The sequence below is a fragment of the Ischnura elegans genome, chromosome 12 (genome assembly GCF_921293095.1).
Source record: "Ischnura elegans chromosome 12, ioIscEleg1.1, whole genome shotgun sequence".
Lineage (NCBI taxonomy): Eukaryota > Metazoa > Arthropoda > Insecta > Odonata > Coenagrionidae > Ischnura > Ischnura elegans.
The window spans coordinates 47,913,780-47,938,291 of record NC_060257.1 but is presented as its reverse complement, the minus strand read 5'-3'; the positions used below and the strand labels follow the sequence as shown (position 1 = coordinate 47,938,291).

The 24,512-nt window shown below is 35.4% G+C and overlaps 2 protein-coding genes across 5 annotated transcripts in view; one reads left to right on the top strand and one right to left on the bottom strand.

The window, feature by feature from the left end:
• Positions 1–1,831: 1,831 nt before the first annotated feature.
• On the bottom strand, positions 1,832–7,309 carry LOC124169228 (methyltransferase-like 26). Its single transcript, XM_046547770.1, has 3 exons — positions 7,012–7,309; positions 6,595–6,787; positions 1,832–3,799 (listed from the first exon to the last, which is right to left on the bottom strand). Exons 1-3 carry the CDS (start codon positions 7,074–7,076, stop codon positions 3,344–3,346), a joined length of 714 nt encoding a protein of 237 aa, XP_046403726.1. The 5' UTR covers positions 7,077–7,309; the 3' UTR covers positions 1,832–3,343.
• Positions 7,310–8,036: 727 nt separating this feature from the next.
• Positions 8,037–24,512, top strand: part of LOC124169802 (WD repeat-containing protein 7) — a 158,005-nt gene continuing 141,529 nt past the window's right edge. For 2 of the 4 annotated variants that reach the window (XM_046548566.1, XM_046548563.1), the window contains exons 1-6: positions 8,037–8,412; positions 8,507–8,613; positions 8,804–8,882; positions 9,320–9,488; positions 14,116–14,396; positions 16,625–16,770. In XM_046548566.1, the coding sequence (XP_046404522.1) occupies positions 8,248–8,412; positions 8,507–8,613; positions 8,804–8,882; positions 9,320–9,488; positions 14,116–14,396; positions 16,625–16,770 (947 nt within the window). In that variant the 5' untranslated portion in view covers positions 8,037–8,247. Of the gene's footprint in view, positions 8,413–8,506; positions 8,614–8,803; positions 8,883–9,319; positions 9,489–14,115; positions 14,397–16,624; positions 16,771–24,461; positions 24,486–24,512 lie in introns of all 4 variants that reach the window. The other 2 variants (XM_046548564.1, XM_046548565.1) reach the window with 2 other exon arrangements.

Genomic DNA, 24,512 nt, shown 5'->3' with positions numbered 1-24,512 from the left:
TTGACTATAAACTCCATACATGTTGGGCTGAAATTTACAATCAATGTTGATTTTTACTGAAACAGCCATATTATCATGGCTTGGCCTTCACAGCACTTAATTTCCAAAAGCTGAAATCATCGTTTTCATTAAATTGACTATAAACTTCATACATGTTGGGCTGAAATTTACAATCAATGTTGATTTTTACTGAAACAGCCATATTATCATGGCTTGGCCTCCACAGCACTTAATTTCCACAAGCTGCGTGACTCTTCTAAAAAATTCTAAGCTTTAGAGTAGAGACAGTAGTCAATATGCAATACCCTATTTTGGGAATCTTTCATATCTAAGACCCTGATCTCAGTCCTCAACTTTTGCAAAGAAGAGAATTTACGAGAGAAAGTTAAAGGATAAGTGCCTCTGTTCACTTTATCTTCCCGGCTGTGGCTAAAGCAAGTGGGTGTGAGCTGAAGAAATGTTTCTCAACAGGTGACTTTCCCTTGGCCCATCAGGGGACAGCAGGCATGGCCAAGCACTGCAGAACATCAGTCGCTCTCAGACCTCTCTAGTGCTAGCATTGCGAACCTGCTTGTGGTTCCCTGTAGCCAAACCTTACACCCTCTCCTTGTATGCCTTAATCCATGCCTTTCACCAATGGCACAGGCACAAACAGCATACAGCATGGTAGCTATGTCCTTGGATTCTGTAAAGGGATTATCCTCATGATCCTCATCCAAATGATTAAGTATATAGGGTGGTTTCCTATTTTTTTATTGCCTAAATTGATATATTATTACTCCTGGAGTACAAATTTCATGATTTTAGATTTTTAAATGATGACATACATTTTTCTTGATTAAATGGAAAGTGAAAAATTTCAAGTGCGTGAAAATGCGACGGCTAAGTATGAATGCTGGGAAAAGCCTGTTTGACATCATTCTGATTCCAGCTGTCGCCATGTGAGGCCACCTCGGTTCGAGGTTATGAGTGCTGCTACGATGCAGACTGCTAGCAGGTAGCAGTGTACCCTTCTAGCAGGTAGCGCTTGGCTTTAATAAGAATTATTAGTACCCTATCAAACAAAGAAAGCTTTCCGACCAGAGGCAATTTTAATATGCATGCATTGGTAATCTCAGATGATGTAAAACTCCTATCTACTCATATAGAAACTAGGTCCCTATGACGTCACGTGGAGTGGTATCGCATGGGCGCCAATCTGGCCTTTTTCAAATGAGGTTAAAATTGACCGTTGCCATTAGTCTAAACTGGGATTTCTAAAACCAAATATTTTGTTTATTATGAATACACTAATGGTGGGTAACGAATCACAATCAATGCCTTTCACTTTCTTTGATAAAGGAAACTATCCTATTAGGAAGGATCCCTTCCCATTATGAATCTACAGTCACCTCGATGTATACCCAGTCAAAATTTTCAACTAAAGATGTAATGCTAGATGAAATCCTACACTTTGGCAAATGAAATGAACTTATGAAATGCAAGCAACAATAATACATGTCACAAAATTTCATGGAGATATTCATCTATATTACTATCCCAAGATGAAAAAAGTAATACTAGGTAAGTTAAAAGTACCATAAGAAGGAATCAAAATATACTGATTAGTTCTACACAAGAAAGACAGGGAGAGACAGATAAACATTCTAACACAAAGTCCCAAGACCTGTGGATAAATTAATTGCCCGTAAATCAATACAATATATTTTGAAATTTAATGCTGTAAGGTAACACACATAATGACAGCTTCGATCTTTTTTTTTTACAATTTTAAAATTTTCCCTGGAGGAAAGTGATACCTATTATGAAAATAATGAAAACAGACAGCAGATATTCTAATACATTATTTATTAAAAATTATTACAATAGTTGTGCCAGAAAGTTAGTACTATACAGATTTATATCGCTTAATATTTGATTTCAAAAGTGGACCAAAATAAATGAAAAATACACCTTTGAAGTATAGTCCACAATTATAATATTATAAAAACAAAAATATCACCAAAAAAATTGAATATATTTGAGTTTTAAGAGTGAAAATTGGACATAACCCATGTTAATTAACTAAAATTCACTACACACATGCTTGGAAGATACACATTAGATATGAGTCCAGTGATGAAAAAGATATGAAACCAACAATGACAAAGAAATATTGTACTGTTCAAAGCATATACATAACACAACAATCACACTTTAGAGCAATTTGAATATTAAATAATTTTAGGATCACATGATAAAAAAGGATGAAAGTAAAATTCTAATTTTTATACATATTCCTGGTACCTTACACTGATGTTAGTGACCCGTTGCAGATTAGATAATCAATCAAGTTAAAAAAAAACAACATGGGAATTAGCTCACTGAGAAGTCCAAATCGTTCAAAAAAACTTAATATAGATGTATGTATTCACTTCCAATAACATGATTAGAAAAGTAACAAGAGAGATCAGTGCCAAAAATATTTTAAGAATACAACTGACACTATCAGTAACAGATATTCTATAAATACACTACCAACACCCAACTTCCATTAAACAACAAAAAATTCAAACCATACACACAATTTTCAGTATGATAAACGTATAGTTTGTCCTCTATCTAATGACAAATAACATACATAATCAGAGTTAAATTGATAATGCTTCCACAATACCAAAAAATGGACGAATAAAAAATATGTTTTTACATCATTTCAAGCACTACAATTTTCAATGACATATGTATTGTCCACCATTAAATAAATTTACCAGAAAAAATATTTATCCATTTTTCTTTCCACAAAAAATTAGGTATGTTATCACCAATAGCATTTACTGCAATGAAGGAAATGTGATTACATTTTCTAACCAGCTACCCTCAATCTCCTCATATCAAACTGAAATATGTACAAGCATTTTTTTTATTGTCTGATCTTTCATCTATAAATTCTTACTCCTTTTTTCACAAGGACTGTAACTATTCATTATATCTACATTGGCTCATCATCAAACTTTAAACAAGAGTTTAAAGATGTCTTTTGCAATGTCAACAAACACTAAAAGCAACACCACAAATCATTACCATTGGCACTACAACATACACGCCTAATTACCAGCATCAGGAATCACAAATTGCACATTTGACCATTTTGAAGCATTTAACAATAAAAAAATTATTTGGGTTTATATTATGAAGATAAAAATATCACGTTGAAATACTATTGTCCCCATTTTATTATTAAGGTCATGGAAGAGCATGTGAATCATATATTTTCATTTCATACCCAAGCCTATGGCAAGCATCTGCCCCAGCTACTAATAAATTTCCAAATAATTTCAGATTTCACACTGATGAATGATTATCATTTTTTCCAAATGAGCATCTTATTGTTTGCTGGCATATCAATGATTCTCTCCAGAGAAATTCCATTTTTCGATGCATATTCTTTCAACAAAACTATATCCCTTACACCCCAGCTAGAATCCCTCCTCCTCAGGCTGGAATCAAAATCCCTGTTGCTTTGAGGCTCAAGGACACCGTTATTGGCATAAGGTCCATAGGTGATGAGCAGTCCTCCTGGACGAAGAAGTCCCCCGGCAGCCACAAATAGCCCATGTGAGCATGCTATCTCACTTATGTGCATCATATTGGCATTGTAGATCATATCGATCGATGATGGTTTGAACTGTTCACCTTTGCCATTGAGACCCCAAACACTGAATGGAATCCGAATGTCTATTTTAACTGGCGGTAGCACATTTGTTAACTTTCCTTCAGCAACATGGGCACGTATGCTCATGAAGTCAGCTTCTTCAATCTAACAAAAAATTGTACATGAACTATGCATGAATTCTTAGAGAGCATATAATTTAAACTTAAACCCTCATACTGACATTAATTTTCAGCAAACAGGAGTCATCAGGCTTATAAAGAGAAATTTAAACTATTTTAAGTATACAATTGTTACGGAGGCTTCTGGGGTAATTGAATTGATAAATTTTTTTGGGTTAATGCTGCATCAACTCATTTTTTGTGGACGACAGTTTTGGGCAAATTCCAGCTGCTGTCTTCGGGTCCAAAGACCTGAAACTATTGCGTATGATGTTTGGAGCCAAAGACGGGAGCTGGAATGTGCCCAAAACTGTTGCCCACCAAAAATGAGTTGATGAGGCATTAAACTGAAAAACAATTATCAATTTTCTTCAAGAATAATTAATTTGCCAATGTTAAAATATTCAAGGAAAACCTACATTCTGATAATAATGTGTGATGAAAATTGATTACTTGTGTGTATTAAAGTGAAATTTGCAAATCACTCTTCATTTTGAGCTTCTTCAAATATGTTAAGGGAAATCAACTCACTGCAAAAATAAAAATTGTAAATCTATAGTTCAATAAATAGTACGTGAAAAATACTATTATTATATTTATTGCACATTTTAAAACTTATCCTGGTGAAGAAAAAAATGAAAATAATTTTATTTCAGCTGAAAAAGTAGAAAACTCTTTAAAAATCAAGAATTCTTGAAAATTTACATAAAAAGCCATTTCTTGTTCAGTTGAGAGTTGAAAGCCTGAACCCTGGAGAACAATATTTTGCATACCATCTAATCATAGAAAAAGAATAGGAAGGACACCCCTCTAGAGATGATTTGCAACATAACCCTTTTTTGATCCACCCTACAGTACATTTCCCTTCATATTTCCTTCGCCTAATGAATTGCTTTTGTAGGTGACCCACAAGGGACAGATGTAGCACCTGATAAAAAGTCACTTTTTGCCTCGGCTCCATGCATTGAATGCTGTTTAATTAATACATGAATGTAAGAGTGGGTTATGGCTACAGGGCATAATATTTTCATAGATGTTTTCCAAAACATAATAAAGGTTATAAGGAAAAATTGAATAGGAGAAAGAGTAAAGTGGCACTGCTGGACTAAAATGGAGCAAGGTTGCTGGTGAATGCCATGGGTAAAGAGAATCTAAGAATCGGAGCATAATGGAGATCACTGATTGATGAAATACAACGATCACAGACACAATTCAAATTCTAACCCCTCTGAGCTAATTTGAATCAGCTGGCCAAAAGCAGGTCTCAATCATCCTTTGGCCAGCTTAGTATAAAAAACTGGCATGGACCAAACTTGGCAATCAGTCTTAGTCCTGATGACAGTGAGAGAGTTTCTCATCAAAATGTTGGCCTTAACCCTACCTCGCCGATTGCTACTCATTTGTGGCGAGGATTTTCTTAGCAAAAGATTGAAAGCTCTGCGAACCAGTGTCAATTTTCCGATGCAAACAAAAGAAAGCAACGTGTGAATGGCGTGGGGTGGAGGAAAATGACAGCTGTGGATAAAATAGACCCAGCTACTTGGTTGCCCCTTGAGACCCAGCTTTGTGCAAGCCCTTCCTTGGCCACTCAGGTAGAGCCTTTCCCACTCCCATCTAAAGTTAGAAATTAATTTTTCTTTTTTTGCTCATCACATGGAAATTTCAAACAATTTCGTGCTTATATACATGCAACTCAAACTGACTGTTTGGGGTACGGGAAGAAATAGTGACAATACACTCATTAAAAATTATCATTAGTGATTCGTGAAAATCGCATATGTGATATATGCAATATTGATGCGATACACATGAATAAATGCAACACAATGACAGGACTTTTATGATATTTAAACTGCAAATTTGCCTTTTCGATGGCAAAATTCGGAAATTTAGTGCCGAGCCTGCCCCTTGCTACGGCAGTGGATGTTACTGCTTCATAGATGGTTACATGTATTTTCAATGGCAGCTACTAGAGAGAGAGAGAACCCTGTTAGCTTCTGCGATGTTATGCAAATATTTCATGCCATCTGCCAAGAAAAAACTGAGCTTGAAAATGCAGTGCTCCACATAATCTGGACACCAGTTAGCATTGTGAATGCAGAGAGGTTTCCCAGCGAGTACATTCTAGTTGTGACAGACTGGATCAGCAAAGAAACAAGTGTATGGATTGATTTTAAGGGGTTCAATGCGCTAGGATTCCCACTCAGGTTCTCTTAGCTCCGTCACTGATATTAACATGCTATAAGTAAAAACCATGACACAACTCTTAGGAAATAATGCTAGCTGATGTAAATGTGATGCAGCTGGTCAAGGCCAAACTCCACATGAGATGTTGGGGAATGAATGCTAATGATGGTTGAAGGATAAAGATGCAAGCAGTAGACTGCTCTGAGTGAAACTAATTGAAAGCTGAGAAGCGACACCAGAGAACTAAATCCTGAAATATGCATTGGTAATGCGAGAAAACTTGGACTGTTTATCTCTCTACAGATTTGCTTCCAAATAAAAGTGAACTCGAGGGTCACAATATACTGTGCTTATTGCTGCAAAGTCGGAGAGACTTAGGAGGTCAGCTAAAGGCAGGAGAGACGTGAAAAAAATTGCAGATGATTAATAGCGGCTTAAGCAATAAATGGCTCATGTGGTTAGAATAAGCTAACAGAAGGGTCTATCGTTTCCAACAAGGTTTCCCCTCACACCTTAACATCTTTCATCTCACATCACAACTTAAAGAGTAAAAGAAAATTTGTGAGTGCTAAACAATAATTTCAACCTACTCACCTCACTAGGCTGCCAGATAACATTTTGAAATTCTCTCGCAAAATGAGCTATGTGCTGGCCAGTGCCTGATGCAATTTCTAGACAAAATAATTTCCTATGAGGCTCAGAGAGACTGGGAATATACTCCTTTAGAACTTGAAGAATCGGCTCCTTATTGCGCTCAGCAGCTGGAGCGGTGATTTTTCCCCTCATCCTGGGTAGCAGAGAAAATATTCATGTAGAAGACGAACACACGTCTTGTTTTTAACTTGACGCATAAAATTAAATTGTAACAGTAATCACGTTCGGGGCAACATCCGAAATTACCCCTAAAAATTTGAATTTCCCACACAATGCTACATAAGTACTTAAAATAATACTTATGGTCAAAATATGACACAAATGCAGTAACATTGAGTCTTAATTATAATCCCTTACCTCCAATAGAAGTATTTCAACGATGATAGTACAACAGATCGGGAAAATGACAACCCGTGTTTCATTAATTACCCACAGTAAGCATGCTTAACCGAAGTGCAGATGCGATTACTGCCACAAGTACTTTAAGTAAATTCCACAAAAATGTGGATATCAAGGTTCAATGAAATTGCAGCTAAGTACGGATCACAGAAAATTCAACACAAGTTGAACTAGCAGAATGGAATGCATTTATAAGCATGATTGCCAAATGCCACAAAAGAATCTATTTCAAAATGGCGGGGCGGGAAATATGACACTCCGTGAGGGTCTCAAATAAGCGCCTTTTCATCGTTTCAGTACCTGTATCTCCTTATTTTTAAATGAATATGCGAATAAAATAACGAATTATTGTGTATGGTTATGGTTTCACGATTCTTTGTAATTACCAAGCTTTTATTTTCCTCATCTAATTTTAAAATGTTCAATTATTACAATAACATTTTTAAAAATCTTTTTAGCTCACGCTATGCATGAAATTGTTTATCTACGCAAATATTTTTATCAATTTAAGATATTAAAATAAGGCACGCGAGTAGAAATAGGAAACTACTAATGTTACTAGGGTAATTAGGATAACAGAAACAGCGACGGAATCGGACCTCTTTGAATCATATTGAGTTCTCACCCTCTGTGGAAACCTTGTGGTAGGGGCCATGGAAATCTTGTGACTGCATTAGAAGAAAAATACTTCACAGATGACATCCATTTAGCCCCGTTAAGCCTACACTGAACATTAATAAATAATTTCAATTTCACAGACAAAAATTACTCTGAATAGGTGATATGACAGCAGACAGTTTCTGCTAATATGTGTCTAATTATTTCATTTTCAGCCATCATCCGATATGATTCTCTCGGGCCGAAAGACAAAACAAAAAATGAAAACTAACCGAACGTAAGAGACAGGCGCCTGATTCAATTGCCACCATTGCCATAATTAACACAAATTTGTATTTCGCACGTGTTTTGTGCGCAAGGCTAGCAGAAGGATCGTAGCTTCTTGGTAGGCTGGGTAGTTTTGTTTGGTTGTGTGTCTGTCATGGCTACTCTTATGGAATTGATTTAATGTTTCTTCGGTATTTCTATCGATTTATGTCGATTCTTCATGCCTGAGAGACATGAAGTAATATGCAAATTAGTGTCATTGTGATTAATTAACCTCTGTTTCTGGAAGATAAAGTCTATTGAAGAACGATGGCAGCATCTACAAACCTTGTCATACCAGTTGTTCTTTGGGGTAAAACAGCTCCTACCCATTGTATATCAAGTATTTATTTGTCTCGTGACCAAAAAAACCTTGTTACTGGCTGTTATGATGGTCAAATATGTTTATGGCAAGTGGATCCCGAGACACTTAAGGTATTCTTATTTTGCCTGCATTTCACAACTGCCGTTGCTTCTTTATTTCGCATTGTTTTACTTTATCATTCCTTACTGAGAATATTATTTTTAGATGACTCCAAGATGCCTTTTAGTTGGGCACACAGCACCTGTTCTATGTCTATGCAAGGCTAGTATACTTGTGGACAATAATTACATAGTCAGCTCATCCGAAAGCGGGTGAGTACGATTGGGGAAATGAGAAATGTTGTCAACCTCTTGGTGCGAATCATATTTTGCCTCCTTTTAACTTATTTTAAAATATGCATTGAAGTTTTGATGTGATTAATTACCTGCCAATTGTATACGTCAATTTAGATTTGTCTTTTTTTCTTGATCCAATTAATTTTTTAACTCCATCCAACTTCAGGGAAATGTGTACTTGGGATCTCGTGGATGGGAAATGCCGAGAAGCCGCCAAACATCCATATGTGCATACCAATATGCAAGTGAGTCATTTAATAGACATTGTTCAATTTCATATGCGAAGCTCACATTTACTTCATTATTAACAACTTAATTTGCTTTTATCAAAATCTTGAAGGCATACAGAATCCGTTTTAATGTCATCATTTTTAAGTTCGAAGGTCTCATTCTTTTAATACGTCGAAATCCATTTTAAACACCACGAGTGAAATTTAATGGTATTTATATTTTATGTGTGGTTTTCCAATGATATTTACTTATTCTCTTAGTTCAGCCAGTTTCAAAGCTATCAGTGTAATGTCAAAGTATCTCTGAATTATGATGTATGGTTTGAAACTTAGTATTCGTTGGAATCAAGTATCGTTTGGAAAATTCTACCACTTTGGCTTTGATGGGATAGCTGATGGCTTGCCTGCTTAGAAATACTCATGGTTTGTAAGTTTTTTTGTTATGATTCCAGGCTTACCATATGGCTGGCACTGATGATGTCAGATTATTTTGCAATGGCTATTATGCAGAAGTTCTAATTATGGACCCATTTAGTTTGGAGTTATTGTTCACTCTTTCTTCAAGAGTAAATCCAGACTGGATAAGTGCTCTTCATGTGTTGAGGCCTGCCAAAAGGAAGGGTGAGTGTTAATTTTATGATGTTTCTGTAATATTATAGAATATAGCCTAATTTTGGGATAATTTGTGTCATTTGTTGTTGCAGATGAACTCAATGAGTACAAATAGAGCTACCTTAATAGCAATTTCTTTGGGATTATTATTATTTCACTGTGTTGTTTATCTTGAGGTGGTCAGGAAGTGAAGTATTTTAAATCATGGGCACAGCCAGGATTTATTTTAAACCCTCCTGGAAGGGGACAGGAAACTAACTCAATTTCATCATCTGGCCCTATCTAGCTCTTACTGAGTTAGTTTCCTCATCATTAGCTCTACCCATTGTACCCTTAATGTACTTCAAAACTAATACAGTAAAACCTCTATGTAGTGAACCTCTTTACATCATAAACCTCCATACATCATACCACCCCTATGGTCCCGTCTGATTTACATGTAAATTTATAGGCCAACCTCTTTGTAGTGAACCTCTTTATATTGTAAAACCTCCATTTATCATACCTAGGATATACCCCCAAGACGGCCTAACTACCTCTGCAAATCGTACCGAGACAACAAGAGGCCATTAATGCAGCCGCAATTAAATACATGGAATGACATTTTCAGCAATAAATGTTTCACTTTTTTTTCTAATTTGCCTTTAATATGCTGTAATTTTCACGTTAATCATTAGTTGAGGCCATTTTGATCAATATGAGAGCATACCTTACAGTAAATAAGAAAAAGATATCAAATTTTCCTAATCATTTTGAGTGACTGTTGAATTGAGAGAGATCACATCATTTTCTCTCGAATCATGGTAAAAATCATGCGATAGCGCTCGCTTTCTGTAATTATTACATAATAAATATACGTTCAATGATGCATGCATGTTTGTTTAAACACATTAATATAATGGTTTAAAATACAGTAGTGCCTTTCACTTCCAAAGAATATGAAAAAATGGTGCCTATCACTAAAACCTCTGTATAGTGAACCTCCATACATCAAATTGCCCAATTTTTGGTCCCCTTCATTACGATGTAAAGAGATTTTACTGTACTGAGCTATGGCCAAAAAAGGAAGACATTGTCAAAATTCATCTCAAATCTAGGAGGCTATCATATACTATCTCTTTAGAGAGAAGTTTTATGTACTATGATCGGGTGGGGTGAATCTTTGTTTCCACATGTGCAGTTTTGCACCATGTTGTTTTTTCTCTGCATATCACTCTCAGAACCTGTTTTTAAGCATGTACTAGGGTGGAAGTATGAATGTTAATATGCAATGAAGGTATGTGTCCTTAAGCTCCTTAACTTGGGGTGCAATGACAATCTAATCACTGCCTGAGAATTCACCCTTAGCCTGCCGGTGTACTCATGGTTGTGATGAGTTAAAAGATGGTCAAATTTGAAAGCAATTCAGGCTGCTTTGACAATCTCACTCTTGACTAATGCTTTGCAGCCAGAGGCAATCTCAAATACAATGCATGAAAATGAGGCTTTATGTGTTATACTGAGGTATAATAAGGCAAGAGTTGTCATTGTGAAGAGAGATGTCTTGACAAGAGAGTACTCCAAACGTAATTTTAGCACATCATACAGAGGTACTAGGTGAAATGATTTAACGTACAAATACATCACGAGCAAATATGCGGTGCTTACTGCAATGCCTTAAAGTCTTATGGATGCCTCCTATCTGCATGTGAATATTGCAAAGTTTGTATTTTCACCCAGTCGCCCCTGAAAGCAAGCAACACACAAAACATTGTTGATTATTTGTTGGGCAGGTAAGCTATTACCCAGTTAATTCAAGTTGGATACTTGGTGGAATGATGTGAAAACAGGTCATCCAAGTTCAAACTTTTTTCTGAGGGCTGTACTCTGACTTTTTCATTTGATGTTGACTCGATAACTCCACTGCAAAAACGCTCAAGAATCGCCCACCGGATGAAATCCGCTCATCTAGTAGCCCAACAATACGAATCCACTCAGAGCTGGCAGTAGCCAAAGCACAAACGCTCACCTAGAAGCTTGGAGAATAGGAGATGAAAGTTTATGCTCTGGACACTGCCACCTGTGTGGATTCATATTGTTGGGCTACCAGATGAGCGGATTTGATTCGATGGGCGATTGTTGAGTGTTTTTGCAGTGGAGGTATCATATTGTTGTACTAGTTTGTTGAGGGAAGATTTCAAATGCAGTTCCTTTGAGAAAGTCCTTCTACTGGGGCTTCATAGTGTGGAGGTCTTCATGCTTTCACTGGGTTGGGAGGCTTGTTATATGTTGGGAAGTTTTGCTGCATGTGTTCTATAACGTAGAACTAAGTGAAATTGAAGTACAGTTTTGATTGTTTTATACAAAGCACTTAGTGACTTCCGAACATACTGAACTGACGAATATACCTAGCCATCCTAATGTTTTTAGTAGAAGGATATTTATACAGTATTTTGCAATGTTACATTTGTCGGTTGGTGGGAGGGAGGGTAATTTAATTCATTACAGTTGGGATAAGTGTAAATAAGCCAGGTAGGTTAGTTCTGGGATAATAATGACATACAAGTGCACTGTGAATGATCTCTTCACCTATGTACTTGATAGTGACTAATGCTGAAAAAATTGCGTAGTTAGTGTGTTTATGTTTATTAAATCACCTAGTATTTTGCAATGCTATGAAATGTGGAATCCTGTCGCTAAGAAACTTGTGGTATCAGGTTGGATGTTTGAAAAATAGCCTCTATGTTGCTGTGATGAGAAATTATATTCATTATATCAGGAAAAGTTAAGTTCCATAAAATACATCATATATGTATTAATATGTAAAACAATCATGAAGAACTGAACATGTAAAACTCTCTACCAATGAGATCCTAATTAAATTGATGCAACTTGACATCTTTAAAAGTATGAGACCAGATAGTATCCCTCCAATTCTACCAGAAGCATGTTGTTACTTTCTATTGTATCCTTTATATGTTCTTTTCAATATGCCTTTAGGCAAGGGTGTATTCCTGGATTCATTCAAAACTTCATTCGTAGTCCCTGTTCACAAAAGTGGAAATAAGCATAATGTGAGTCACTACAGACTCACAGTAATCCAGTCTGCATGGGCTAACGTCATTGAAAAATTTGTTATTGATGAGTTAAGCCCATTAACAGAGAATGTACTGACAAATGAACAGCATGGATTCTGGAAGGGACACTCCACATCAACCAACTTGGCTTTATTCCAAAACGATACTAATATGTCCTTGCAGAGCTATTATCAAATAGATACTATTTACTGTGACTTTCCAAAGCCTTTGATAGAGAGAATCACTCCATTTTACTTTACAAAGCGGAGACTTATGTTATTTTTGGTCACTGCTATTTGTGACTCATGGTTTTAAAGTTACCTTTTAGAAAGAATTTAGGGAGTAAAAATTTGTAACTCACAGTCTTATGATTTTGTTGCAACTTTGGGCATACCTCAAGGATCCCACCTAGTACCATTACTTTTTCTTTTATTTATTAACAATGTATGTTGTTATACTTACCCAGCAAAATGTATTTTGCATGATGATGATTTTAAAATTTACCGCCCTATTGGTTGCACTGAGAATGTCAAAGAACTACAACAGGCCCTCAACAATTTACTTACTTGGTGCTGTTCTAACTGGATGCAATTAAATGTTGATAAGTGCAAGGTAATGACCTTTTGTGCAAATAATGCCCTTTCTATGTCATTACTTTTTAGGTAGGACCCCCTTGAACGGAGTAAATTACTTCTCCCACTAATGAATTTTATTTTAAAATTAAAGCATACAAAATGTTGTGCTTTACTAACCGAATTTGTAGAGATTTATAAAATGTAAATTGCTTATCGCTGATGTTTGCTACCCTGGTGAGATCTGTTTTCGAATATGGTACTGTGATTTGGAATCCAAATTATGATAGACACATCATCGCTCTGGAAAGGATTCAAAACAAAATCCTTAAATTACTTGACTATAATCTTAAGAAATAGCCAGCCACGTAATGACTCAGGACTCAATATTTCAGAACAACATTTGAATTTGCAAGCACTTTCAATTCATAGAAGACATATTAGAATGTTCTTCCTTAATGATGTACTGAAAAATAAGATTAAATCCTCTGATTTATTGTCCTTATGAACTTTCCGAATCCCAAACATCCATACAAGAAATTCGTCTACTTTCTGTGTTCCTTACTAGCCATCCAACTATACCAAAAACCTGATTATTTTCAGAGCAATGACTGATATTAACTTATATTGTGATCACTTTGATTTTTTGCATTCTTCCTCTGCTAGTAGTCCTCTGTATACCTATGTATTTTATGTTTCTATCTTTCAAATCTCAAATTAATGAGAATATGTATTATGTAATTAATTAAACTTTTTATGAATAATTTTGCAATATTTTTCTTTAAACTGGAAAAAGGGGGAAAGTTGAATAAACATTATTATGAAAACTTTCAAAAAGTAATTGTGCAAACATTTTATAATTAAGTATGCTTCTATTGCAGCCAGGGCAATTCTCCATGGAAAATTATCTATCATTTTTGTATGAAAATTAAAATTTTTTTCAATTTCATATGAAACATTTCTGCCCAGTGATGTTGCAAATGGCACATTTTACGATTTAATTTTCAGATGATGTTGTCCTTGCACTCACTACCACTGGAACCATCAAAGTTTGGACCCTGTCTTCTGCATTGGGGGCAATTGGTTCCATGGGTGATGGCCTGTCCACTGGAAAAGGCAGTAGTGGAACAGCTTCTCCCACTCACACGCCGTCATCATCCCTTCAGTCGCCTACTGAGCCCTGTTATGAAAATGAGAGCAAGCAGATTCGCTGTCTCAATGCCCTTATGATGACTTGCTGCTCATGCAACCAACGCACTGTTCTCATAGTGTGTTCTAAATATTGGCAGGTAAGTCTTCAATCACTGTCATGTATGAATAAACCCTTTCTCAGAGAATGATCTTCTTAGAGTATGGCATTGGAGGAGGTGACCGACAGATTAGGTCATTTATGCTAGCTTGGAAAAGAAGTGTGGAGAGAAATATGGCATTCACATTAGCCTGCTCTTCAGCAGTGGCTCTAGCTTGTGTCCAAAGGGTGGGCCAGGTTATAAAATGGGTGGGCGTAACCTCGAGTTAACGTGGATAAATACATTATAAAATCCTCGTCGAGTGTATTTGTTTTATGTTACGGAGTTAATATGGACAATTCATAATTATTCAGCAAATTAATGGAGTGATTTTCCATACGCCTATAACTTTTTACAATTAATTTTAATTTTATAAAATGAAGTTTAACTTTGGACTTCGATTCTGAAATTTGTCCGTCTTATTTGGGTGGGCTGAAAAAAATTTGGATGGCCCTGGCACCACCACTGGTGCTCTTAAGTAAGGGCAATGAAGGGACCACGGCTTAACGTCCAATCTGAGTGCTTTACTTGAAGTGCTCTCCACCAATCACTCGAGTAGGAATCGGGCATTCTCATATCTCTGCACCTGTGAAGGGTTGGAGGCCAAAACACTATTTACAGCACCAACCTAATCCAGGGTTCCCACTCAACCGTGAAAACCTTAAAACCGTGAATAAGCCGTGAATTTTGTCTACCGTGAAAATACCTGGAAATAGCCGTGAATTTCGTCATAAAACCTTAGAAACCTCTCAAACTTGATTGTGGAACTACGATAGACAGATTAAAAGAAAAGTCTATGTTTCGATCATGTTTCAAGGTCGAGTCACGTAGAGATACTGTTCACGCATTTTTCTGCGCATGTGTATTCGAAGCGCAATTATTAATTGGTCCGTGTTCCATGACAGCACAAGACCTTAAGCCTGCGATTGGAAGACCTTAACCCTGGCAAAAAATCAGGCACTTCTTCACCTCCCTGCCACCCTGCTCTCTCCATTTTCCCACTCACACCCTTTATCAGGACCTGAATTTTGCTAACTATAGGTGAAGTCATAAGAGATAGCACTTTCATTGCTGCGTTTGCATTCATGGCGTCTGTCGCGTTTGTTAAATTTGTAGTTAACCTGTGGCCGATGATTGTTACGTGATCAATATTTCTGCCTAAAATGCCTTATCTACAAACCGTGAATTTGATGACATTTTGACCGTGAAAACCTGGAAACAACCGTGAATTTTATCATGTAGTTAGAGTGGGAACCCTGTAATCTCCCCATCCTCTTATAGTGCTGTGTGCCTCACCATAGGATAAGAAACTCAAAAGGAACTGGCCTTACAGGTGGCCAATTTGTCACCCATAGTCAAGGATAATGCTTAGAGCTTGAAATGAGTTGGTTTTATTTAGCTCTAGGAGGGTTAGGAATGGTTAAACTATGATTGTTGGGATGGAGGATCATTGGCCAGTGGAGGCTTATGCTTAGCAATCTGAATTGTTTCCAGAATATTGATCTATGAACTCCTGTTAATGCAACCAAATTCTTAATTCAAATTCATACTCTCCAACCCATCTTTATTCCTTCCTTCACTAAAAAGTCAAGGTTTGTGGTATTCTAGTGTATAATTAACCAAGGTCTCACCTTAATTTCTATGATGGTTCTCTATTCTCAGAACTTCTAAAGGTAGAAATAGGTTTAATCAATTTTCATGAAAATTCAGAGTATTGCTGAATTTTTAAAAAGAAAGTTGTCCACGGCTTCTTTTATTTCAATTGATTAATTGTGGCATTTATAAATACATATATGGGATGTGCATGAAGTAAATATGTAATTACTATTCTTGCAAGACCAATTCAATTTTTTTCTTTTATATTCAAAAGTTGACCTCAAATTTTTATTGATCTATGTTTATAAAAAAATCTTATCTTGTATTCATATGTATCTGGTCTATCCGGTAGATGTACATAGTTGTGCTAAATAAGCGGAGCTTTTCATCCAAATGCCAATCAGTTATATAATCAATTAATTTTAAGTAAGGATGCTGTTATCTTCGAGTAGATGTATAATATTGTAAGTCTGTTAGTAAGGAATGTAAGTCTGAGTTCATTTTTCTTGATTTGACTTAATCATTTGTTCTGAAACTTGCTCATTTGTTATTACTTTGACTCTTGGACATTTTTTTAGCAGAAGAATTTGAACCAACTTAATAATCTTATATCATTATTTTCTGCTTTCTAGATATTTGATGCTGGAGATTTTTCTGTTTTGTGCTCTGTTATGGCACCTCAATCTGAGCGATGGATGGGCGGAGACTTTTTGTCAGCTGACAGAGTTCTTGTATGGAGTGATGAAGGAAAAGGGTACTTATATCAACTCCCTGCCAAGTAAGTTCAAGAAAAATTGGTTTTGTTTTAACGGAATTTATTTTTTCTGTGAATGGATTTCTTGTTTCAATAATTGGGTTTCAGTGAAATTGAAAAATATGAATGTTGCATGAGAATATATTTCATCATGATTTCCATAATTTTTGGCATTGGATTTTTCTACTGCATATACCTAATTTGGATTTCTGAGTTGTATGCACTAACTTCTTAATGGGGGTAAATAGATAAATCTTACTCTGTTGTAATTTTTGTGGCCAATTACCCGACCTCTGTGTTGGTGAGGTATTGTCCATAGGTTGCGGATTCGAGTCCTGTGTGGGTAGAAAGTACCTATCTATGTCATAGGTATTTTTAATTGTCCTAAACAGAATTACTGTCTTGTGGAAGCCAGAGAGGAATTAACACTACTGATGTTATTTTTAAATAGCAATAAAATCTCTTATATTTTAACCATATATGTATTACAAGCTACATGTTTTGCGATTTTAGTGGAGTTCTTGGCATGGTTTTAACATATGCGGGGATATTTATTTTTAAGCCACACAGTAACTGAACTGTAGTTTCAGTTGGTTTGATTGGATAAAAATGTTTATTAATATGAATTAGTAGTCACTTTGTACATCAACATATATCAATATTTAATTTCTTAGAAATAAATAAAGATTCAATACGCAATCTTTTATAGTGGTGTGATCTGGTATTTCAAATAAGCTGCATCTAGGGTGATGAAACGTTTAAAAATTGTACTTAAAAGTTCACATAAAGTAAACTAATTACTGAGAGATTTCTGTGTTCGAAGAAGCTACAATTTTTTTAAAGTAGATAAAAAGCAATCATAGATTTCTTTCAGCATCTTGGTTCATAAAGATTTTGATTGTACATACTTATTTTTTAGCATTAAGATCTTTGGGTTTTTGGCTATGACATTCATGGATTTAATCTTGAGCATAAAATACCACACTTTATAAATTCTTCCAGTGATTGTTGGTTATGCGTCCTATTTGGTTTTTTAAATAATTTTTCTTGCATGAACTTGGATGTCATAAGGCATGTTTTGTCTGTCTGAAGTTATCTATCAGAAGAATGTTTTTTTCTCGATAAATTGTGACAAAATTTCATGTTCTGGTCTGCACTCATTCCAGATCATTCATTACTCTCCTTTAGTACTAATTAAACTGGACTTTAGGATCCCCTTTTATATTTATGGCAGTTTATCCATGAACTATATTTAGAAAAGATTCACCTGGAATTGAAATCTAAGTATCGATTTAAGTTTTTTTAGCCAAAGTGCTTACCATTGCAATGTCCACGTTCTTGGTACCGTTGTGATTTAATTGTGATCCACGGAACTTCATGCTACTCTCGTTTTTCTCAAAGCCCTAGTTTGTGGTTTTATCCCTGGGCTCTCTGACTTTCCTCTTGTAACAAGTCTTGCTTACTTTTGCCGATAGTGCAGCTAATTTGAACATATCACATTCACAGTTTGCGAGAAATACATAATTCTTAAAAAAAAAAAATATTAGCAATACTTGCACTTAAAATTTCATGTTTTTCTTTGCGATGCAGAGGAAGTTATCTCATTTTAATGTGATATTAAGCCTGTTCATCGTTATTTTTCATTAAAATGTAACATCTCAGTTTCCTCCTAAAAGTGTTGTAGGTTGATGTAATGTTTTTTTTCCTAAATGTATGGCTAGAAATATAATGCTCCTGCTCCACTTAAGCTGGAAAATACAGTTTTCACTGCAATAGGCTGTAGGAAAATTTTAAAAGTTAAATGATAAAACTGAATGAGCATTATACTTGGGGTGCTAATGAGAACAGTTTTAATTCCTGAGGAAGCATAATCTGCCCGAGTTTTCAAAATTATCTTATTTATGAAATAATTGTATTACCTAAGGCCATGGAGGACATTGATTGCCGTCTGCACAATTATGTTATGAGTTAGGATTTTATTATTCTCTTCTTTTCAGAGATCGTGTAGCTCTAATTTTTTTTTTAGTTAATTATTTAGGTAACTCCACGGAATATTGGTGCAGTTTTTGGTGTATTTTTTGAAAGAAATTCAATTTATGTTTACGTATGCAGTGATGTAACATGTGGTATTAAAGGATTACAGTTTTTGCCTTCATTTGCTTTAGGAATTAGCTGTGGTGTTTTATTATTACTTGGGTAAGAGTATTTGTACTATGGATATTGGTAAACCATTAGCATTATATAATACGCTATTTATAAATTAATTATTCTATGTTAAACCCATTGTGAAGCATGAAACTTTGTAGTTTTTCGTGATCTTTGAATTGTATTATCTATTTTGAATTGTTAGGGATGATAGTGATATCTCATAATGATGCTAATTATTTCAGACCTGATTTTAAATGGCATTACTGCTAAGAAAAGAAAATTGGAAGAGCATTATTTGATTTTAGAATAAAAAATTGGAGTAGGATAATGCATTCTTCATGATCATCGTAATCTTGGCTCGTTTTATCATGAACTCCATATTATGTATCCCTTGCCTTAACATACGCACTCAATCAGATTTTCATTACTAATGGTAAAAGCTGTATTAGATGCCATTGCCAAAATAGTTATCTGTTACTCTACATCTACTCTCAAAATACAGACTATTGACTTAAGTTATTATATTTGCTTGCCTAAGCTGTGAATCATAGGTTATATGAAAGAACATTAGTGCATGAATCTCTAGGCATAGCTTTCTATTATGCTAGATGCCCATGCTCTTGCACATACCTTTAGTTCCTTAGCAGAAAATTATATGAAGTGAGAAATTTAATTAATTTAGCATTAAAACAGGTGTGCTACTGTTTATATTCTCAATAAATCTTTCCTTATTTTTTGTATTTTTAATGGCCCAAAGGTGTTCACGGCTCCCCATCAAATGTTCTATGACATTTTAAATTTACGTATGCCCTCTTTGTGCATACAATCTGTAATTATGGCTAATGATGAAGTCATTGTAACCAATTTCTAACAAAGTGTAGTCATGTACTTGTCATGACAAGAAGTTTATATGTAGTCCAATTCTGCGAGGACTTGATTGGGTGGAGCTAGATATATTTCAGAATTGTGACATCTTAAATTTTTGAATGATGATCTCTTGACTTTTTGTAATTTCAAAATGATGTTACTTTTTGGTGTCATAATGTGGCGAAGCTCTAGACCTTGATTCAGAATTACAAAAATATGATGTGTTTTTACCAATCGATATTTACTCATAATTCAAGAAAATCAATGAGCATAAGATGCTTTGATTATGACTCAAATGACATATTGCTTGGGGTCTATCATGAGATAAGTAGTTAAATGCAGTAGGCATTTAAAATGTGGGAAAAGCTTCGCATGCAAACCTAGAATAAGCCTACCATGAAAATTACCAGGAGCAATCATCTATGTTTTCTGATAATCTTTTCTGAAGAATATTCACTGAATGGTGTCAGTAATTTAAATTATATAGCTATGAATGTGAAAGAATTATTTTGATGTTTAATCTATTTTTATATATTGTTTCGCAGTTCCTTGTGTTTAAAAATTCTCATTAATTATACTGTACTCCAAAAGAATCAAGTATTTTTTGGGGTTCATCAGATTTTAGGTTGCAGTGAAATTTTATTTTGCTGCCGTTGTTATAGATGGAAGAGGTATAGATGGATGGGTAGGTTCATGCTATTGTAATAAAATTTGCTGGTCTGGTGTAGCCTTTTTATTTGATTCTCCATCATAGTTTGTTGAGTTACCACTGATCCATGATTGATCCTCTGACCCAACGTTTATAGTTTTGCATAAGAGTTTTGAATGGATTCTAGTATTAGTTGTTCTATGGTATATTCTAGTTTTATAATTTCAATATACGTACTTGGAATTATTTCATGGAGAAATTCAATCTCTAGTTGAACTCAACTGGTAATTTTTTAAATTACATTCAATTATATTATTTACATCTGAAATTCATCATACATATAACCAATTTTTGCTAGTACTTTTGAAAAAATTATTGATGTACCCTCCTAATAGAGGAGTTATGTGAAGAGGTTTTAGCTTTGCAGTTCTTCCTAGTTATTATGTGATATTAAATGCCTGTTCAGTGCTTTACAAAGAAGCTCAACTCTTATGTAAATTCATTCTTATGTCAAGACTCCTGACCTCTGATCAAACAATTCCAACTGTGGAGATCCCATCATTTCATCTTAGATTTCAGACATTGAATCTGCTGCACTTCATAATAGGATTGATAAGAGATCCTATGAATAAACGTGTATTTGGATATGCATGCATATTTAAGTGCACACATAATGCTGGCCCCTTCAATTCTTTTACCTGTATGATTGTTGACTTGTATTACTGTGTTTATAATCTTAGTTAAGTGGTATTATTTTTATTATAATAATAATTCATGACGAATAAATTATTGGGTAGTGTGTTTGACCATGAGTTCATTCAAAATAGATAAAATTATGCATTTTATTGTCTCTTCAATAAGAGAAGTTTTGCTAGATGCAGATCTAGAATTTTCTCTAAGGGGAAGGGGTGCAGGTTGGATTTTTGAAGCTATGCTGGGGGGTTGGGAAACTTGGAATACTCAGCAGTCTCACATAGCAGAAATACGTCTCCGATACATCTCTGAGACATCTCAATAGGGTAGATTCCTTCATCAAAGAAAACGAAAGGCATTGATTGCGATTCGTTACCCACCATTTGTGTATTCATAATATACAAATTATTTGGTTTTAGAAATACTACCGGTTTAGACGAATGGCAAGGGTCAATTTTATCCTCATTTGAAAAAGGCCAGATTGGCGCCCATGCGATTCCACTCCACGTGACGTCACAGGGACCTAGTTTCTATACGAGTAGATAGGAGTTTTACAGTGTCTGAGATTACTAATGCATGCATGAGGCACAGAGCTCAGGGAAACATCTCTTAATAATCACACATTAAAATTACCTAAGTTCAGAAAGTTTCCTTCGTTTGATAGGGTAATAATTTTCCTTATTTAAGCCAAGTGCTATCTGCTAGCAGGGTACTCAGCTACCTGCTAGCAGCCTGCGTCATATCAGCGCACAGAGCTTCGCCCCAAGGTCACCTCACTTGCGGCATCGGGAACCAGAGCGACGTCACACGGGAGTTTTCCCGGCATTCATACTTACCCGTCGCATTTTCGCGCTCTTGAAAATTTTCACTTTTCATTTAATCGCCAAAAATAGATATCGTCATTTAAAAATCTAAAAGTGTGAAATACGTACTCCAGGAGTAAATAATCTTTCGATTTAGGCAATAAAAAAATAATAGGAAACCACCCTATTAACACTCGTGATGTCTCAAAGATGTTCTTGAGACCTGTGGAGACATCTCATCACATGAAACCTCTCATCGTCTCTGAGAGGCCTTAGTTCATGGCCTCATTACATATATAGTTATGGCAGGTCTGTCTGTCTTACTTTTCTTGATCATTATTGTGATAAAATTGTGATGAATAATAATCTTTTGAAAATAGGAAACCATATTAAATGTCACAATTTGAAAAAATCACAAATTCAGAATTGCTGTGAAAACAGTTATGGAAGGGGTTGACGGCATTTAAAGACGTAAAGAATTATCTTCTGAACCTCTCATGATTACCTCTCTGAGACATTTGAGTTATTCGAGATTATGGTGGGATGTCTCCAAGACATTCACTGCTATGTTGGAGTGTATGACTAGAGGAACGGAAGGGGTTATGCACCCTCTAGCCTACGAGGCTGGCCAAATTACTTTGCCCCTGTTTCACCATGGCACAATCCATCTTTGTAACTGGGCAATTGTTGCTAGTTCTTCACTTTACATCCTCACGACTTGCATCCACTTTGCTAATCTGTCATTCTCTGGGGTTTTTTAAGGAAAGTACATATTTAGGAATAAATTGCTGTTATTAATCTCACGTAATCTATCATGCTATTTGTAAGGGTTTATCTGCACCTTCAACAATTTTAGTGTTTATCTCTAAACCTCCTTCCATCGTTAAAATAACATACTATGTATCTATGAATGAAATTTTAAATTAACAGTATTTGAATTATACCACGAAATCATCACTTCAAAGAGGTTGACCACTTTTGCATTGCAATACATACATGGTTTGGTATTTTTATACAGCATTCAATTTTTGTATACCAATGAATTTCTGGACTCCTGAATGAACCCTCCAACAATGCCATCATGTTAGATCTTGTTCTTGCAGTGGTGTTAGGTGGTGAAATGCAAATTCCAATTTTATGAAATATGTATTTTAAAAAGGTATCAAGTCATTTATTCAAATATAAATTTTAAAAATTGTTCTATTTTCTATCTGCCCAAAACAATGCTGCAATGAAACCTGAGGCATAGTCAATATTTGAGGATATGTTATGTCTGCAGGCACGTAAACAGGGGAGGGGGGGCTTTGGTGGCTTCAGCCCTCACCCCTTTTTCCCACTACCAGCGATTCAGCTACTGAGGAGATCTCTACCTCTGGGGCATCCTTTACCCTTCATTTTTAAGTGAAGTTACATTTCATTATGTCTGCCAATGGCCAACAATGAATTTAAATGACAGTAGTATGCAAATGAAAGATATAGCTGACTTAACAAAACGAGTAGTCTCTTGATGTATCCAAATTTACCTCTAAATCAAATGAGGCAACCTGCCCAAAGATCCCCTGGGGCAAAGTTCTGGCTATGTGCCTATCTGCATGTCCTTTTATACATTTCTTGATATTATATGATTGATTTATGGTTAAACCTAAGTATAAATGATGTAATTAATCCTAGGAATCCATTATATGGACAACAATAAATAATTGTAACATTAGTTTTATGTTTTGTTTTTGATAAAACAGTATGAAAGTCAAGTAGTATAATTGGGCTTTTTTATCATTGCAAAATGCATATTCTCATTCATAAATTTTGAGTGTTATAGGTAACATAACTCTCAAGTGTTGAAGGGCTGTTTTACTTGAGTCACAGTCTTGCCAATGTGTCAGTTATTGATATGTATACAAAACTGATATAATCCCAAATTGTTAGCTCCTTACCCCACCCTCCTATGCACAGCAATTTCGATTGTGCTCATAGATGGCCAGAAAGTGCCTGCTTCCTCCTTTGTCATGCTCAATGTACAAGCTTAATCCTAGATTACTGATTAAAAATACATTGGAATGGCGAAAAGTTTTACTCGTATTGATTGCTTCCGATAAATAGGAAGTAAAAAATTGCATGACTCAGGTGATCCTGCATAAATGACCATGCATATAGCAAAGTTGATTTTTACCAAAAAAATTCATTCCTGCAGCTTTCTCTGGAAAGGTAATCTTTTTCGCTGTTTTTTTTAGAGAATGAATTTGGATTTAGTCCGATATGCTATGGCATACTGTACATGTTTTGTGCCATATTTAGACATTTTACATTTTTTTATGGATTTCACTCATATGGTGACATACTTATTTTAATTATAACTTAATTTTTTCACATCTCTTACCTGGTAGTTTTACCTGCATTAGTTGGCAGTCTTTTACTAATCAGTTTGTCTATTCTTTCCCTATTCCTATGCCTTGAACCTTGGTTTTGGCATCCCTTTAATTGCTTCTATCCCCTGCACTTCTGATCACCATAATCTTCACGAAATACTTCCATTACTGGTGGGTGCGTGGGAATAGTAAGCTGAAAGGAAAGGCATATAGGTTGGTAGCATTTTCCCAAGGCTAAGT

Excerpts from the sequence above, each read along its gene's own strand:
- LOC124169228 (XM_046547770.1), bottom strand. The coding sequence starts at position 7,076 with ATGAAACACGGGTTGTCATTTTCCCGATCTGTTGTACTATCATCGTTG. Across the intron at positions 6,788-7,011 it reads TTGAAATACTTCTATTGGAG|GATGAGGGGAAAAATCACCG; the intron begins GTAAGGGATTAT and ends TCTGCTACCCAG. Across the intron at positions 3,800-6,594 it reads TTATCTGGCAGCCTAGTGAG|ATTGAAGAAGCTGACTTCAT; the intron begins GTGAGTAGGTTG and ends ATTTTTTGTTAG.